This window comes from Macaca fascicularis, chromosome 1, assembly GCF_037993035.2.
Source record: "Macaca fascicularis isolate 582-1 chromosome 1, T2T-MFA8v1.1".
NCBI lineage: Eukaryota > Metazoa > Chordata > Mammalia > Primates > Cercopithecidae > Macaca > Macaca fascicularis.
This window is the reverse complement of record NC_088375.1, coordinates 188,553,748-188,571,630: the sequence shown is the minus strand read 5'-3', so window position 1 is coordinate 188,571,630 and position 17,883 is coordinate 188,553,748. Positions and strand designations below refer to the sequence as shown.

General features: G+C 41.6%; 1 protein-coding gene across 6 annotated transcripts in view; it reads right to left on the bottom strand.

The window, feature by feature from the left end:
- PIK3R3 (phosphoinositide-3-kinase regulatory subunit 3) overlaps window positions 1-16,001 on the bottom strand; it is a 96,668-nt gene extending 80,667 nt beyond the window's left edge. The window contains exons 1-2 of one of the 6 annotated variants that reach the window (XM_015436568.4): window positions 15,784-16,001; window positions 14,936-15,045 (exon numbers count right to left, since the gene is read on the bottom strand). In XM_015436568.4, the coding sequence (XP_015292054.1) occupies window positions 14,936-15,045; window positions 15,784-15,830 (157 nt within the window). In that variant the 5' untranslated portion in view covers window positions 15,831-16,001. Of the gene's footprint in view, window positions 1-13,712; window positions 15,716-15,783 lie in introns of those variants that run through there. The other 5 variants (XM_015436572.4, XM_045371783.3, XM_005543490.5 and 2 more) reach the window with 5 other exon arrangements.
- Window positions 16,002-17,883: the final 1,882 nt, after the last annotated feature.

Genomic DNA, 17,883 nt, shown 5'->3' with positions numbered 1-17,883 from the left:
CTTCCAAAGTTACTTCTGAAAGTAAATTGGCTGGGTGTGGTGGCTCACATCTATAATCCCAGCACTTCGGGAGGCCAAGGCAGGAGGACCGTTTGAGCTCAGGAGTTCAAAACCAGCATGGGCAACACAGTAAGACCTCATCCCAACAAAAAAGTCAAAAAATTAGCCAGGTATGGTGGCATGCACCTATAGTCCTAGCTACTCAGGAGGCTGGGGCAGGAGGATCACTTGAGCCCAGGAGGTCAAGGCTACAGTGAGTCATGTTTGTGCCACTGCACTCCAGTCTAGGTGACAGCAATATCCTGTCTCCAAAAAAAAAAAGTATATTATAGTACAATCTAAATTTATCAACTAATGTTTACTTAAAAAGTAACTCATGAGCAAGCTTTCATCAAACAACCAAGGCCACATATACTGTTGCTTGGCAACTGGATGTCAGAGATCTGAATCACTTAACACTTCAAAAAAGAGAAAAATTAGCTGGGCATGGTGGCACACACTTGTAGTCCCAGCTACTCGGGAGGCTGAGGTAGGAGGATTGCTTGAGCTTGGCAGATTGAGGCTGCAGTGAACCAAGATCATGCCACTGCACTCCAGCCTGGGCAACAGAGTGAAACCTGAGAAAGAAGAAAGAGAAAGAAAACAAAGAAAACAAAGGAAACAAAGGAAACAAAGGAAACAAAGGAAAGAAAGGAAGAAAAGAAAGGAAGAAAAGAAAGGAAGAAAAGAAAGGAAGAAAAGAAAGAAAAGAAAGAAAAGAAAGAAAAGAAAGAAAAGAAAGAAAGAAAGAAAGAAAGAAAGAAAGAAAGAAAGAAAGAAAGAAAGAAAGAAAGAAAAAAAGAAAGAAAGAAAGAAAGAAAGAGAGATAGGCCAGGCTTAATGGCTCAGGCCTGTAACCCCAGGACTTGCGAGGCCAGAGTAAGGGAAGTGCCTGAGGCCAGGAGTTCAAGGCCAGTCTGGACAACAAAGAAAGAAAAGAAAAGGAAAGAAAAGAAAAGAAAAGAAAAGAGAGAGGCCAGGCTTAATGGCTCAGGCCTGTAACCCCAGGACTTGCGAGGCCAGAGTAAGGGAAGTGCCTGAGGCCAGGAGTTCAAGGCCAGTCTGGACAACACAGCAAGATCCTGTCTCTACAAAAAAAAAATTGTTTTAATTAGCCAGGTGTGGTAGTGCATGCCTGTAGTCAGTCCCAGCTACTCAGAAGGCTAAGGTGGGAAGACCACTTGAGCCCAGGAGGTCAAGGCTACAGTTAGCTGTTGGTGCCACTGCACTCCAGCCTGGGCAACAGAGCAAGACCCAGTCACAAAAAAAAAAAAAAAAAAAAAACCCACACAGAAAAATACATCAAAATACATATAAATAGCTTTGGCATTATTTTAAAAGTTAAACTTATTAATTATTAAAGCATATATAGCATATGGAGAAATACAAAGCTAAGAAATTAGAAAATAAAGTAAGTCAGTTTGGAAATGACAAGCTATATAACTAGTAACATTTGGAACACAACCACTTTTTACAACCTCACAGCTTCTACCCTTGTCCAAGCCACCATCACCCCTCAGCTTGATTGTTGCAATAGCCTCCTAACCAGTTTCTCTAATTCCACCTTTCCCTCTTTCCACCAGCAGCTAGAATGATTCTTTAAGCCAAGAATCATAGTACATCACTGTTCAATACACTTTGATGGCTTCTCATCTCATACAAGTTTTAAAAGCCAAAATTCTTACAATGGCTTACAATGGCATACATGGTGGCAAAGCCTCACCACCCATAACATTACTTTTTTTTTTTTTGAGATGGAGTCTCGCTCTACCACCCAGGCTGGAATGCAGTAGCACGATCTCAGCTCACTGCAACCTCTGCCTCCCAGGTTCCCTGTCTCAGCCTCCCAAGTACCTGAGATTATGGGCGCCCACAACCACACCCAAATAATTTTTATATTATTAGTAGATACAGGGTTTTGTCACGTTGGCCAGGCTGGTCTCAAACTCCTGACCTCAGGTGATCTGCCCACCTCAACTTCTCAAAGTGCCGGGATTACAGGCATTAGCCACCACGCCTGGCCACTTGTCTTCTTTTTTTACTACTTTTCCCTCATTCCATTCTAGTCACACTGGCCTCCTAGATGATCCCTGAATACATCACAGTGATGCTCCTGCCTCAGGGTAGGTCATCTGATATCCTCTACCTGGAACCCCCATCCTCACACTTGTTATTTCCGTATGACCTGCTCCCTCATTCCTTTAGGTCAGGCCCTCCCTGGCCTCCTATTTAAAATAGCAGATCTCTCATCCTGTACTCTATTTTTATCCTCTGTTTCTTTCTCCACAGCATTTATCACCATCATTATGTATTTTACTTATGAATTTGTTTATTCTCTGCTCTCTTCACTCCCTTAGAAATGTAGAATCCATGAAGCATTTTTGCTGTTTTGTTTGCTACTACACTTATAATAGTGCCTGGCAGTCAAATATTTGTTGAAAAACATGAATTAACACACAAACAAAAAAAATTTACAGGTGTTCCAAGTACCACACTAAGTACTTGACAGTTATTAATCTCCTAAATCCTCATAACCCTATTAAGTGACCATTATCACCCTACTTTTTGGGTGAGGAAACCACAACACAGAAAAGATAAGTAAATTGCCAAAGGACACATGTTAAGAAGTGGCAGAGGCACAATCTGAACTCAGGCATTCTGATTCCAGAGACTCCTCTCTTAACTACTCCACTATACTGCCTCTAGATTTCTAACATACTGAGAAAAATCAATACTTAGGCACATCATACATTTTAATTGAAAGATATAATCGACAGGTTACTTTAAAGTAGTATTCCAATTTTTTTTTTTTTTTGAGATAATCTCACTATGTTTCCCAGGTTGATCTTCAACTCTTGGTTTCAAGCAAAACTCCCATCTTGGCCTTGCAAGTAGCTGAGGCTACAGGTACATGCCACTGTATCCAACTCCTAATTTTTTTTTTTTTTTTTTTGAGACAGGGTCTTGCCCTGTCACCCAGGCTAGAGTGCAGTGGTATAATCACAGCTCAGTGCAGCCTCGACTTCCAGGGCTCAAGTGATCCTCCCACCTCAGCCTCCCAAGTAGCTGGGACTATAAAAGTGCACCACCATGCACAGCTAATTTTTGCATTTTTTGTAAAGACGGGGTTTCTCCATGTTGCCCAGGCTTGACGGCTCCTAATTTTTCAGGTTAGCTTTCTATCATAAATCATTCCATAGGTCCCAAGTTTACTTAATTTACTGAACTTTAGAATTTTAAATGTATAGTTTTGCAAAATGTTCTCTTACACCCATTTACTTGCTATACTAACACTCTATTCCAATGCCTATATTCCTCAAATTAGTTAACTGTCAACCAGAAATGTTAGCTTCCTTATCTTCTAGTAAGCAACCAACAAGACAGAAAAAGGTCTATCTTATATTAACTCAATGAAGTTAATATGAAGTCCAACTTAGAAAATGAAAATGTGGCTGCGCGCAGTGGCTCACGCCTGTAATCCCAGTACTTTGGGAGGCCAAGGTGGGTGGATTACAAGGTCAAGAGATCGAGACCATCCTGACCAACATGGTGAAACCGCGTTTCTCCTAAAAATAAAAAAATTAGCCAGGCATGGTGGTGGGTGCCTGTAATCCCAGCCAATCAGGAGGCTGAGGCAAGAGAATTGCTCAAACCCGGGAGGTGGAGGTTGCAGTGAGCTGAGATGGCGCCACTGCATTCCAGCCTGGCGACAGAGCAAGACTCCATCTCAAAAATAACAGAAAATGAAAATGCATTTCCCACAGCTAGATTTTAACTCTGAAAAAGTAAAAAATAACTTGCTAATACTGTTTATTGACAAAGACAGTAACATTGAAGAGAGTTATGGTTTTCCAAATTAATTTCCTAGCATTAATTCTCTCCCTCTTCCTCTTTAACAGAATCTCTCCCCAATACAACTATATACCTCAGTAGAAGCCAACACCATTCCAGATTGAGAAACGTGATTAACCTAAGGGTATTTACTGGTGACTGGTTCAGGAACTAGCCTATGACCCAATTCTGGCCCAAAAAAATGGGAATGAAGTTTGCTAGAGGTTTTTGAAGAAAGTTTCCTCTATCCAAAAACAGTGGCATGGGAAGAGATATTTTTCCTCTTCTTTTAGAAGTTGTTGTTTATGGATATGATGCCTGGAATCACTGCAACCATTTTGCTACTAGCCTGAGGATGAAGCCAGTCCCAAGAATGGCAGAATTGAGCAATATATGGTTAAGCAAAATACAGGGTTTTTACTGACATTGTTGAACTCCTGAAATCAACTAACTCTATTAAATGAGAAGATAAAATTTATTATTTTTAAAGCCATTTTGAATTAGTTCTGTTGCTTATAGCTGAAAACATATGAATTAAATATTTTATAAAATACGTCCCAGAACATCAGAAAAAAAGGTTGTGGCTAATTCTATAAATGTCTATTAGCAGTTCAACATAAATTAGACCATATTGAGTGACCCTGTTGTAGAAAGGTCACTCTATCCCCTATGGAAAAAAAAAAAAGCCTAATACACATGTAAGAACAGAATCTAAAGCAATATATTTCCAGCACAACAATTCCTTTCAGCAAGACCTTTTTCAAAGCAATTTTCATTCAGATTTTTAATTTTGATTCATAATTGAATTTTTCTTAAGTTTAAAAACAAATACTGGCTGGGCACGGTGGCTCACACCTGTAATTCCAGCATTTTGGGAGGCTGAGGTGGAAGGATTGCTTGAGCCCAGGAGTTCAAAACCAGCCTGGGCAACCTGGAAAAACTCTATCTCTATTTAAAAAAATAATAAATATTTAAAAATAGTTAATAAATAAAAACTATCACAATATTTAAGATTACACAGCTGCATGCTCTGGATTTGTTGTTGCATATCCTCAGGTAAGGACAGGCAATCTGGCCCACAAACAGAACATGAGACAGGAAGTCCAAGTATGGATAAGGGTAGATGGTATTAACTTTGGCTTTGTGTTGGTTCATCAATACCAAGTTATAGGGCAGTTTTCATACTGATATGGGACATGCAAAACGGTATGATTTGGCAGGTTGGACATAGCCTACTGTCTCTTTTATTAAAATAACGAACTTTAAAAATCAGCCAGGTGTGGTGGTGCATGCTTGTAGCCCCATATACTTGGGAGGCTGAGGTGTGAAGGCTGCCGTAAGTTGTGATCATGCCACTGCACTACAGCCTGGGCAACAGAGCAAGACCCTGTCCCCCAAAAAAAAAAAGAAATAAATACAACAATGAGATAACCCTTTTACTTTGTGTGAATTTACAAATATGCACAAGGAACAATACATACAACATATATGGGCAAGCAATGTGGAAACTGATCTTTAATAAGGCTTGATGGCTCACTTTACCTTGTTAAAAGTCAAGTCTTACACATGGTAAAATTAATTGGTATAATAACACACTGGATAACTTAAAACTCTCCATTTGGCCCTGTGCTATGTAAAACTAACCTAATACACTGTGAAAAACTTATTTCTTTTTTGAGATAGAGTCTCGCTCTGACGCCCAGGCTGGAATGCAATGGTGCGATCTCAGCTCGCTACAACCTCTGCCTCCAGGGTTCAAGCGATTCTCCTGCCTCAGCCTCCTGAGTAGCTGGGACTACAGGCGCGCGCCACCACGCCTGGCAAATTTTTTTCTTTTTAGTAGAGATGGGGTTTCACCATGTTGGCCAGGCTGGTCTCAAACTCCTGACCTCAAGTGATCCACCCGCCTCAGCACCTCAATGTGCTGGGATTACAGGTGTGAGCCACTGTGCCCTGCCTACTCATTTCTAGTTGTTCAAAGTTTCAAAAACAACTTTTACTCAAAACCATATAAATCTTGCTAATAACATTAAGCATTGCATTTTTTTCCATTACTCCCTTTGTTACAATAAGTGTCCAGCCAATTATCTTCATAAGTTTAGAGGTCACATGCTGATAATAAATAATATTAACATTTTAAAGCTTAAGTCACAAAATGAAGCTAGCTGGATCCATGGGCCTAAAATTAACAAAATACTTGGGCACTGGATGTTTAGGGAAAAAAGATACAAGCTGGGCATGGTGGCACATGCCTGTAGTCCCAGTTAATCAGGAGGCTGAGGTGGGAGGATCACCTGTGCCCAAGAGTTTAGGCTGCAGTGCGCCACTGCACCCCTCAGTGACAAAATGAGACCCTGTCTCAAAAAAAAAAAAAAAAGGAAAAAAAGATACGATGGAAATACAACAGCCTGGCCTCAAGAAACTTATCTGGTTAGGGAGGTGAATTATATTTATGATATAATTAAGTATCATAATATAACACATGATACCATGTCAAAATAACAGAGATAGCCCTACATACAAAGGGGTACAGTGCTAGAATTTTTGGAGAAGGTTTTAAGAAGAAAGGGGGACTCAGATAGGATCTTGATTTAAAGATGGGGGTGGGAGGGGCATATCTACATAGGAAGCAGGTTAAGCAAAAGCTTGAGATAGGAATGAGCAATCAGGGTATAGGGTTAGAAGGAACTCAACTATAAGTATGAATAGAAAATTAGTAATAAGTTATAAATATATAAATTGGTGCCATATTACTAAAGTTTAAGAATATGATCTCTACTTAAAAGAAATTAAGAGCTGCTGATTATTTTTGAGAAGAACGGTAAAACAATGAAAATAACATTTCAGTAGAACTAACCTGGCTGAAGAATTCAGGACAAACTTACAGTGAGGGGAAGAAGAAATCAGAAACAGAGCAACCAGTTAGGAGGTACTGGTTAAGAACCCAGGCTTTAGTTAGGCAGACAGACCTGCTCTGCTACTTGGTAAGTTACTAAACCTAAGTCTCAGTTTCCTGTCTGTAGAGTGGGATAATAATAGCGCCAATTTTATAAGGTTGTTGTGTGGCTAAAAGAATACATATAAAATCATTTAACATAGTACTTGGACTACAATAATTGTTCAACAAATGTTAGCAACTATTACTTTCATTACAAATCATTTCTAAGGTGAGGTATTGAGGAACTGGACAAGAGTCCAGTTAGAAACTAAAAGGAAAAGATGACTTGGGTTGACATTTCCATAGACTCGTGAAATGTTATAACTAGAAAAGACCCTAGAGAACACTTCCAAAAAACAAAATGGATAAAATGTGGCCCCAGTAAACACTGGGAAGGAAGAAAAGAATGGGGCAAAATAGCTCAAAGGTTTTGACTGCAAGAGTACCCAAAGAGGTAGATATGGGATAATTACATGTTATCAATAAGAAGCTCTAAATACAACTACACTTACTGGGTACACACTATATGTCAAATACTGTACCAGATACTGATATGGTACATTTAATCCCCACAAGTCTGCAAAGGTAGGTATTAGTTCAATTTTACAGAAAACAGATGCACAGAGAGGTTAAAGTACTACCCATATAACACTGGGCAGGATAAGAAGCAAGGCTAGTTTTGTAATCTATGTCATCTATTTCCAAAGCCTGTTTTCTTTCTACTATACTCAGGCTATCTCCCTCTTTAATACCAATAAAAAATTGTATCACATCACATAGATACATTTATATTTTTCTACCTACCTTATTAAATATGGCAATCATAAACATGTCCTATCTTTTCTACATTCTAAGAAAAATATAAAAGTATTCAGCATCAGCTGGACACAGTGGCTCACACCTGTAATCCCAGCACTTTGGAAGGCCCAGGCGGGCGGAACACCTGAGGTCAGGAGTTCGAGACTAGCTTGACCAACATGGAGAAACCCCATCTCTACTAAAAATACAAAATTAGTTGGGCGTGGTGGCATGTGTCTGTAATCCCAGCTACTCAGGAGCCTGAGGCAAGAGAATCGCTGGAACCCAGGAGGCAGAGGTTGTGGTGAGCTGAGATCACGCCATTGCACTCCAGCCTGGACAACAAGGGTGAAACTTCGTCTCAAAAAAAAAAAAAAAAAAAAAAAGCCAGGCACAGTGGCTCACACCTGTAATCCCAGCACTTTGTGAGGCCGAGGCGGGTGGATCACCTGAGGTCAGGAGTTCGAGACCAGCCTGGCCAACATGGTGAAACCCCATCTCTACTTAAAGTACAAAAAATTAGCTGGGCGTCGTGGTAAGCACCTGTAATCCCAGCTACTCAGGAGGCTGAGGCAGGAGAATTGCTTGAACTTGGGAGTCAGAGGTTGCAGTGAGCAGATATCGCGTCATTGCACTCCAGACTGGGGGACAAAAGCGAGACTTCGTCTCAAAAAAAAAAAAAAAAAGCATTCAGCATCAAAACAATGAGAATAAATTTTAAAAGCATTATCAAATGAGAGAATCACCATACTTCTAGTGAAACATAGTTGGATACACTATACATTATATTAAATGAAAGCAATGACTAATCTTTTTCAATAAGAAGACAAAAAACTGGCATAGCTTTTACATCATTTGATTATATAAGCATTTGTCCCAAACGACAATATAATTAAAAACTGACACCTAGATCATAAAAGCAACATATTACTACACACAGGAGAAGTCTTTATATAAGATGAATCCAAATGTGCAGGGTTAAAAATAAAAATTCAACCACAGAAGGCTGCTTAACCTGTTAACAGTAAGATCATGAACTGGCAGATGACCTATTTCTTCAATGTAGCTCTCAGCAGGTATGTTCCCCAACCATAGGGCCAGTGTACCAGTTTTCCACCAAAATGTTACTTAATCTAAATTGTGCCAGGTTGAAAATACCAAGTATGTCAGGGTAAGCAAATAAGCTTCTTCAAAACAACCTTTGTGTCTGGCTTCAAAGTCAGAAGATACTTTACCAGGTTGTCCATCAAACTATGTAGTCTAACTTCTAGACTAGTAGGTCTCAAAATGTGATCCAGAGTTTCCAAGACCCTTCAGAGGGTCCAAGAGGTCAGAACTATTTTCATAGTATCACTAAGACATTATTTGCCATTTTCATTCTCATTCTCTTACAACTGTACAGTGGAGTTTTCCAGAGGTTATAACCTGTAATATCTCAATACACTCAATGCAGGAGCAGACATGGGAATTTAAATGTCTTCTATTGGCCAGGCATGGTGGCTCACACCTGTAATCCCAGCACTTTGGAAGGTGGATCATTTGAGGTCAGGAGTTCCAAGACCAGCCTGGCTAACATGATAAAACCCCGTCTCTACTAAAAATACAAAAATTAGCTGGCCGTGGTGGTGGGCGCCTATAATCCCAGCTACTCAGGAGGCTGAGGCAGGAGAACTGCGTGAGCCTGGGAGATGGAGGTTGCGGTGAGCTGAGATCACGCCACTGCACTCCAAACTGGGCCAAAGAGTGAGACCCTGTCTCAAAAAAACAAACCCAAAAAAGTCTTCTATGAAGCTGGATAGTAAAGATGTCAATGCCATTCTTCCCACTAATTCTTTTCGCTTTTAGAAAATATAGTTATTTTTTCATTTAGAAAAGTTACGCTAGGCCGGGCGCGGTGGCTCACGCCTGTAATCCCAGCACTTTGGGAGGCCAAGGCAGGCGAATCACGAGGTCAGGAGATCGAGACCATCCTGGCTAACACGGTGAAACCCTGTCCCTACTAAAAATACAAAAAAAAATTAGCCGGGCGTGGTGGCACATGCCTATAGTCCCAGCTACTTGGGAGGCTGAGGCAGGAGAATGGCATGAACCTGGGAGGCGGAGCTTGCAGTGAGCCAAGATCGCGCCACTGCGCTCCACACTCCAGCCTGGGTGACAGAGCAAGACTCCGTCTCAAAAAAAAAAAAAAGAAAAAAAAGAAAAAGAAAAGTTACGCTAAAATATGTTTGCCAGGCACGGTGGTGCAGAAGGATGCTGAGGCAGAAGGATCACTTGAGCCCAGGAGTTCAAGACCAGCCTGAACAACAAAGCAAGACCCTGTCTCAAAAAAAAAAAAAAAAAAAAAAAAAAAAAGCCACATGTATAATGCTTTATTATTTTTTAATGAATTAAATATATTTTAATTTCTCAGTTTTATTCTAATACTACAAATATCAATAGATATAATCCACTTAAAGAGAAGCCCTTTGAGGTCTTCTAATTTTTTAAGTCTAAAAGGGGTACTGAGACCAAAAAAAATTGAAAACCACTTTTCTAGACTTTCCTATATTTATGTTTTGCCATACAAAACTTTTCATTTTCTAATTATCTATGGAAGAGATGTTGCTGCCCTAAAGATAATTTCAGGCTGGGCGCGGTGGCTTATGCCTGTAATCCCAGCATTTCGGGAGGCTGAGGCAGACAGATCACTTGAGCCCAGGAGTTCAAGGCCAGCCTAGGCAACATGGCAAAACCCTGTCTCTACCAAAAAATAATTTTTAAATCTTTAGCTGGGTGTGGTGGCAAGCACCTATAGTCCCATCTACTAGGGAGGCTGAGGTGGAAGGATCATTTGAGCTCAGGAGGTCGAGGCTGCAGTGAGCCATGATCGTGCCACTGTACTCTAGCCTGAGCAACAAAGCTGAGACCCTGTCTCCAAAAAAAAAAAAAAAGATAATTTCAGAAGTTTGTCTTGATAAGAAAAAAAAAGCCAACAATTTTTAAAAATTGTCTATTAATTTAAAAAGGAAGTTATTACATTTTCCTAAAATGAAAACAATAACAATGTCAAAACTAAAGTGCTGAGCTAACAAGACCACTAGCTACAACCTTTGTGCATCAGTTATAATCAGTTGTGTATAGGAAATCCTCAAAAGACCAAAGGTGAGGCTCTTTGAGAGGCCTCTATCCAGCTTTGCTACAGAATAATCCCAATTCCCGAATTTATAGCAAGACTAACCAGGATGCTTATAGGCGATTCTCTGTTCTACAATCTTAACATTTCTACACAAAAGTTTTGTTGTTGTTTTGTAGAAATGGTATCTTTACAAAGCTATTCTGATCTAGACCTCCTGGCCTCAAACGATCCTCCTGCTTTGGGCTTCCAAAGCACACTGGGATCACAGGCATGAGCCACCACACCTAGCCAACAATAAAAAGTTTTATGTTTCATCTGAACAGTTCAGTATATCTACTGCTGCCAGGAAATACACAAACATTAAGATACTAAACTCCCATTTGGATTCAACTTTTACATTACTGTGACTGTAGATACACCAATCCAAGCAGTTATTAGGAATCTTCAGGATGCATGATAATGTTAGTTATTGAAAAGACAGGCTAGAGGGAAACATCTTTGAAAAATAGTTTTTGAGGCCACCAGAAGCAATAATAGATAAAATTTTGCATTTATGGCTCAGTCTAAAATTAAGATGAAAGGCTAGGCGTGGTGGCTCACGTCTGTAATCCCAGCACGTTGGGAGTCCGAGGTGGGCAGATCACTTGAGGCAAGGAGTTCAGGACCAGCCTGGCCAACACGGAAAAACCCCATTTCTACTAAAAATACAAAAATTAGCCAGGCATGGTAGCATGTGCCTGTGTAGTCCCAGCTACTTGGGAGGCTAAGGGACAAGAATCCTTTGAACCCAGGATGCGGAGGTTGCAGTGAGCCGAGATGGCGCCACTGCACTCCAAACTGAGCGACACAGCGAGACTCTGTCTTGAAAATAAAGATGAAAAAAACATATAAAAATACTGGCAACATTACAGTTAAGGGCCCTAAGTCAACAAATGTCTAATTCAAAAGCTATTTAGCCCTAGGCTACTACAATAGCCAAGCAATGAATTGGGCAAGGACCTTAAGTAGAAAGGCACCTAAAGACTAGAAGGAAACAATGCTCCTTATTTATTAATTCAACATATACTGACTAAATTGTCTACTACTTGCAAGACCCTGAGCAAGCTAAGAAGCTCATGACGAGGTGGGAAGCCAATTTCATAGGGAGAAGTACACATAAATAGTACAGTAGCTTCTCTAGACAGAATGGAAAAAATTTCATCTGAGAAGTGCTAGAAGAGTAGGCCGGGCGCAGTGTCTCACGCCTGTAATCCCAGCACCTTGGGAGGCTGAGGCAGGCAGATCATCTGAGGTCAGGAGTTTGAGACCAGCCTGGTGAAACCCTGTCTCTACTAAAAATACAAAAATTAGCTGGTGTGGTGGTACATGTCTATAATCCCAGCTACTTGGGAGGCTGAGGCAGGAGAATCGCTTCAACTCAGGAGGCAGAAGTTGCAGTAAGCCAAGATCGTGCCACTGCACTCCAGCCTGGGCAACAGAGTGAGACTCTGCCTCAGGAAAAAAAAAAAAAGGGTTTAGAGAACATATTCTGAGACTGAAGGCGTCTGACCTGGGTCCTAAAAACACATACATATAAGATTTCAACATGTGACTATTGCGAGTGAAAGGCATCCCAGGAAGAGGGAAAAAAGCATACATTCAAGGAACAGCAAACACAAAATTGCTTCTATAGAATTTATGATGCACTCCAGGAGGAGAATTAACTAGAAAATTAAGTTGGAAGCAAAAATTAGAGGGACTTATATGACAGGGTAAGCAATCGGGGGATTTTTTTTATTTATTGGTTGTTTTGTTTTGTTTTGTTGTAGGCAAAGGGAAGCCAGTGGGAGGTTTTTAAACCCACTGGAAGATTTATCATTGTAAGATAAGTCATCAGATGATTCTCTTAACATTACTGTGGCTTGAACAGGATAGAAATGGGAGAGCAGTTAGTACACTATCACAGCAGTCCAGGAAGGAAATAATTAAGAGCTTGATGTGGGGTGGGAGCTAGGAAAAACCTACAAAACATGCTACAACCGCTTCACTAATGATACAGTTTTAAATATTTTGAAAACTTAATTTATCACATAAAACAAGGTTGACATTCACACTATTTCCATGAAAAACCATTCACTTCATAGGCAGTGTTTCATCATACTCAAGGGTGCTTCCTTTTTAAAAAGCTGTTAGGAATAACTAACCATATTCTACATTAAAGCTACAAAAGGGGTAATAAAGAACAGCATATGTATCCTTTCAGTATTCTCAAAAGAATCTCAGTATGCACAATTTCATTCAAGGATGAACATTTTAAACTCAAAAGTTTATTTCCATGGAAAATAAAGTTTGGATCATAATTTTCTATACAACCTTATAAGACCCACGTCTCCATATAGTTTTAATAGTCAACTTTCTTAAAATTATTTTTGGACAACTCAACTCAACTTGGCCAGTAGTTTTCTACTAGGCTAATATATTTCAACCATAAATGCATTCTTCATTTTATCCCCTCCTCCCTACTCACCTCCCACCCAACAAATTCCCTTTGTATGTCTGCAAGGCAAGATATTATGTAATGCAGTATAATTCTAAGGCAGTTTGAATATATAATTCTTACAACAGGAATCTAGAATTATTAACCTTACTTTTTACAATAAAAGTACCAGTGATGTACTAAATTTCTATTCATATGTATGACAAATGTATCTAATATGCTTTACCATTAGGGGGAAACAAAGGGGAAAAGACACAATAGATGGGTGGCAAATCTTACAAACTTTACAAAACACTGAAAAGCTGCATCTGGATTGCAGTCACAATTACAAAAGCAAATAAAGAAGGCTCTGAAATGAAGGAAGAGAAAAAAATCTTAAGTGATCATCAAGAGTGAAAAAGGTTTATTTCAATATTAGTTTTTAGTACAGCACCATTTAACACTATGACTAATTGAAAAAAAAAAAACAGGATAATTCACTGTTTGCAAGGACACAGGAAATAATTTCTACATACCTTCTATAAGACAGTTACACTTCTTCACACTTGCATGGCTCAAATCCTTTCAAACGTTTCCAAAAATAGTCTTATAATAAGCGAGGTTCCCCAATGACACACATTTATTCTGTAGGCTTAGCCATTACACGTTTTAAAATACATAAAGAATTCATCCTCGACAGAAACAAGGAGTCACAAAGGCTCTCTACTTATTCAGAATCATTACATAAAGCACCATCTGTAATTGCAAACAGTGTTTGATAAAATCTGACAGCGAATTATCATAAAATGGGGTAGACTTTAAAAGAAAAAATCAACTTTTCCATTTTGCCTTCCTTTTCCTTTCCTACCAAATACACAAAATGTCTGTAATAGCGTCAGGCAGAGCTTTAAAATAAAAATCTAGTACTATATATGTATACTTTACATTACGTGTATAGGAACACATATGTACATGTCACATATTCACAGGAAAGAGAAAGGTTCCCTCGTTTATGGTTTTTTGTTTTGTTTTGTTTTTACTCTAGGAATTCAAGTTACATTAAACCCTATCCCATAAATTAAGTTAAATCATCATTAAATTAAAGAGTAATAAAATATTGCACGTAGATCTCTCTGACCGACTATCTTCTGAGAAGGAAAACCTCAGACTAAGACCATGGCTGAATACGAACGCCCAATCCCTAAAAAAAATCACTAACCGGCATTTGTTTCTGCAAGAGAAAAAGGGAGTCTTACAGTGAATAATCACATAACTCAGTTTCAGAAGTTAACCGGGGTAAAACACAACGAACCAAATTAGACAAATGTATGAAAGGACAAGCTTTCAAAAATTCGCCCAAAGTGAAAGACTGGTTTTAACCCCGGGATATAAAACATCCTTTGCAGGTAGAAGAGTCTTTAATTGAAAAAGAAAAAAATAAAATAAAGTGGCGGGCACAAGAAAAACCTGAACGACACGCAAAGGCAAAGTAAAAAAATGATCATTTAAAAAAGGGGGCCCTCGTCCCACCCCCACTTCCAGCCCCCACCCCCACCTTCGCAGGACAATAGGTTGAGGGTCCTAACTGCAAACTTTAAACGTGTAAACCAGAAGCAGTTTTACCGCAGCTGTAACTGCAAATCTTCCCCTCATCCCGAACCTAGCGCATCCAGCAATACTTCTGCCCTGAAAACATCACCAAGCTCTTGGTAAATACAAATCAGACCCATCACGAGATTTTTTTTTTTCTCCCAAGTACCTGGAGGATCCATTTCAATATAAAATATCAGTTCTGTCGAATAGGGCATCATCACCTCCCTCCAGTCTGCGTCATCGCGGTCCATACTCCACACCGTATTGTACATCGCGCTGTCAGGGGCAGGACGTCAGGAGATATATAGAAGGCATATATTTTTTATCTGGTATTTAAAAATCTAAAAATATGTATCTGCAAAAGTTCCACAGGGAAATGTACTTCGGGGTTTTCAACGGCCAGCACTAGTCCAGCCAAACTACCAGAACAGGGTCCTCCCCCTCTCTCCTACAGAACCCAACAAAATGCCCCCGAACTTTCAAACTATGGGCTTTTCTCCTCAGAGGGTTACACAGAGGCTTTGGGGACGGAGGGCAGAGGTGTTAAAAATCGGCTTCCCAAAAATCCTTTCTACACAGTCGCTCTCTGGAGAGAAAAGCTCCCACCGCCTCCAAATCTTTCCGCGGAAGCCACTTTTGTGTCCTTCGGGGGGAGAATGAAGAGGAAAAAAAGAACACGTTGGGAGAAAGCCGGGAAAGTGACAAAGGAAGGCAAAAAAGGGTGCTGGAGATTGCGCTCAAGTTTCGGGGTCCCACTGGTCTGCAGAGAGCGAACCCCGCAGGGGCCGGGACTCCGGCTCCTCTCCGGTCGGGCTCGGAACCGAAGCTGCCCCAGCCTCGGGAATGGGGCCGGCCAGAAAAGTCCAGTCAGTTCGGCTTGTCTGGGCGCTCCCGCTGGGGTATAAGAAGCAACCCGCCTGCACCGACTGCCCTCACGCTTTCCCCCGAATCCAGCCACTAGAGTTTTATTTTAACGGCGCGGAGGGGACACCCTCCCCGCCCCACGCTGCCCACCCGCTGAGGCGCCACCCAACCGCGCCTGGAGGGGTAAAAGCAGGCATCACTACCGCCTCTTCCACGCTGTCCCGCCTCGAAGTACCGCGATTCTGTCAGGTGCCTGAGAACACTTTCAAAAAGCTGCCCTCCATCTCGACTTTCACGTCTCCCCACCGCTCTCTAGGCTTCGGCTCCCCAATCAGCCATCCGCCCTCTCCCCCAGCCTCAATCAGAATGGTACGGCCCGGGCGCTGGCCGCACTCCAGGAGTCAGTGCCGGGAGCACGCGAGCCAGGCGGGGAGGGAGCGGGGCGAGGGAAGAGAGGCAAGGTGGGTGGTGATTGGCTGAGGCCGGTTGCCGGAGCCTGGAGCCTGCGTCTTTTGTCTGCCTTGCTCCTGCGAAGGAGCGGGAGACGGCTGCGCGCCCCAAGCGGGCCAATCAGGAGAGAGCCGGCGCCGGCCGGTAAGGCGGCGATTGGTCAGAGCCCAGTTACTAAGCGGGACAAAGGCAGAAGGGGAAAAGAAAAGAAGAGAAAAAAAAGAAAGAAAGAAAGGAAGAAAACGCAAACGGCGGTTACTGACAGGCTGGGCGAGCGCTCGGGGCCTCAAGCTGCCTGGAGACAGGCGGGGCTCCCGCTGAGGCTCGGTCCGCTCGGACTAGTGAGGAGAGGAGCCAGGGAGGACCTGCTGGCGTGAGACGCCTCTGCCCGGAGACTGGCCGCGGGGGAGGGGAGCGGATACAGAAGGGGCGCGTACTGTCAGTTGGCGGGGTGCGCGCTCTTCTGCTCTTTAGGAGGTCTCCGGGCAGACACCTTCCCTACAGACTCCTTCACCTTGCTGGGACAGCCCTCCCCGCACCCTTGACAAGTTGTCAAAGCAATGGTCCCCAAACCCCACTTGCAGGAACCTTACCGCTCAGTGAGAGGATGTGCCCCTGGCTCCTGCAACCTTCTTGGCTGCTACCTGAGCCCACTCCCTGCTTCTGCCCTTACGCAGTTGGGCATTTCTGAGGGAGGCATTTCGCAGTTCCTCTGTGCTTGCAACCCAAGGACTTTTGAACCCAGAGGTAACTCCCCATGCCTAAGATAGTGAGAGGTGTCAGCAAGCCCTCCAGCTGGAGTGCTCAAACCAAAAAAAAAAAAAAAAAAATTAAAAAAAAAAGTATTGGAATTACAGTGCATGTGTAATTTCTAAGATAAATCACAGGTGTTGGGATCTCTCACCAAAAGGGCTCTATTCTGTTTCCCTGACAGACCCCCTTCCTCACGTACTCATTCCCACCCCCAAAGCTTAAATCTGGGAGATTGGCTTCACTATGAAAATGCTGAATATTTCCATGCATTTCAGAAACAGCTAATTAACTTGCTGGGGAACACTGAATAGCTAAAAGCAGATTTGTGTCTCCTGAAGATTGTGCCTGGAATTGCCATCCTGTATACCCTACAATACAGTCTGAGGAGGCCAAAAACTGCTCCATTTCCTCTTTATACAGAAGTAACAAAGCCCATTGTGTTTGAGTTGACAACCTGATTGAAGCCCTAGCAAAACCTCCTACCCTGAGCATGTCTGCTATATTGATTCACCTGTGGAAGAGTTGCCACGTTTCACCCTCTACCTCCTAAGGTGGTTCTGCCTTCCTTAAAGGTGCCCTGAGTTGAGACAGTTCCTGAGAGCAGACAGTCAAATTGTATACGGACTGGGTATAGAGTAACTTGTTAAAAAGGGCCAGAAAGTATGGATGGACATGGTTGAGCTAAGAAAACACACCAGGATTCTTATATGCTTTCTTATTATTTCTGAAATCCAAATATGATTTCAACTTTGGGGCAGGACTCATTAATTATAATTTCCTGAACCATTCCTTACAGGTAGAAGATGCTGGAAGATCAACTCTAATTTATGGCTGCCTTCCCAGCAATCTCTACTTCCGTATATGTGGGAGCCAGAAGTACTCAAGTTTGATAACTCAAAGACAGAACAATCTGTCAAGGGTGGGTTAGTTTATTTTTGTTCACAAGTGTTCATATGCATTCCCAAACAAAATGAGGGTGAAGAGAGAGGAAGTGTAGAAAAGATAATGGCTTTCAGATTTCCACAGCACCTTTTGCTTGGACCACTT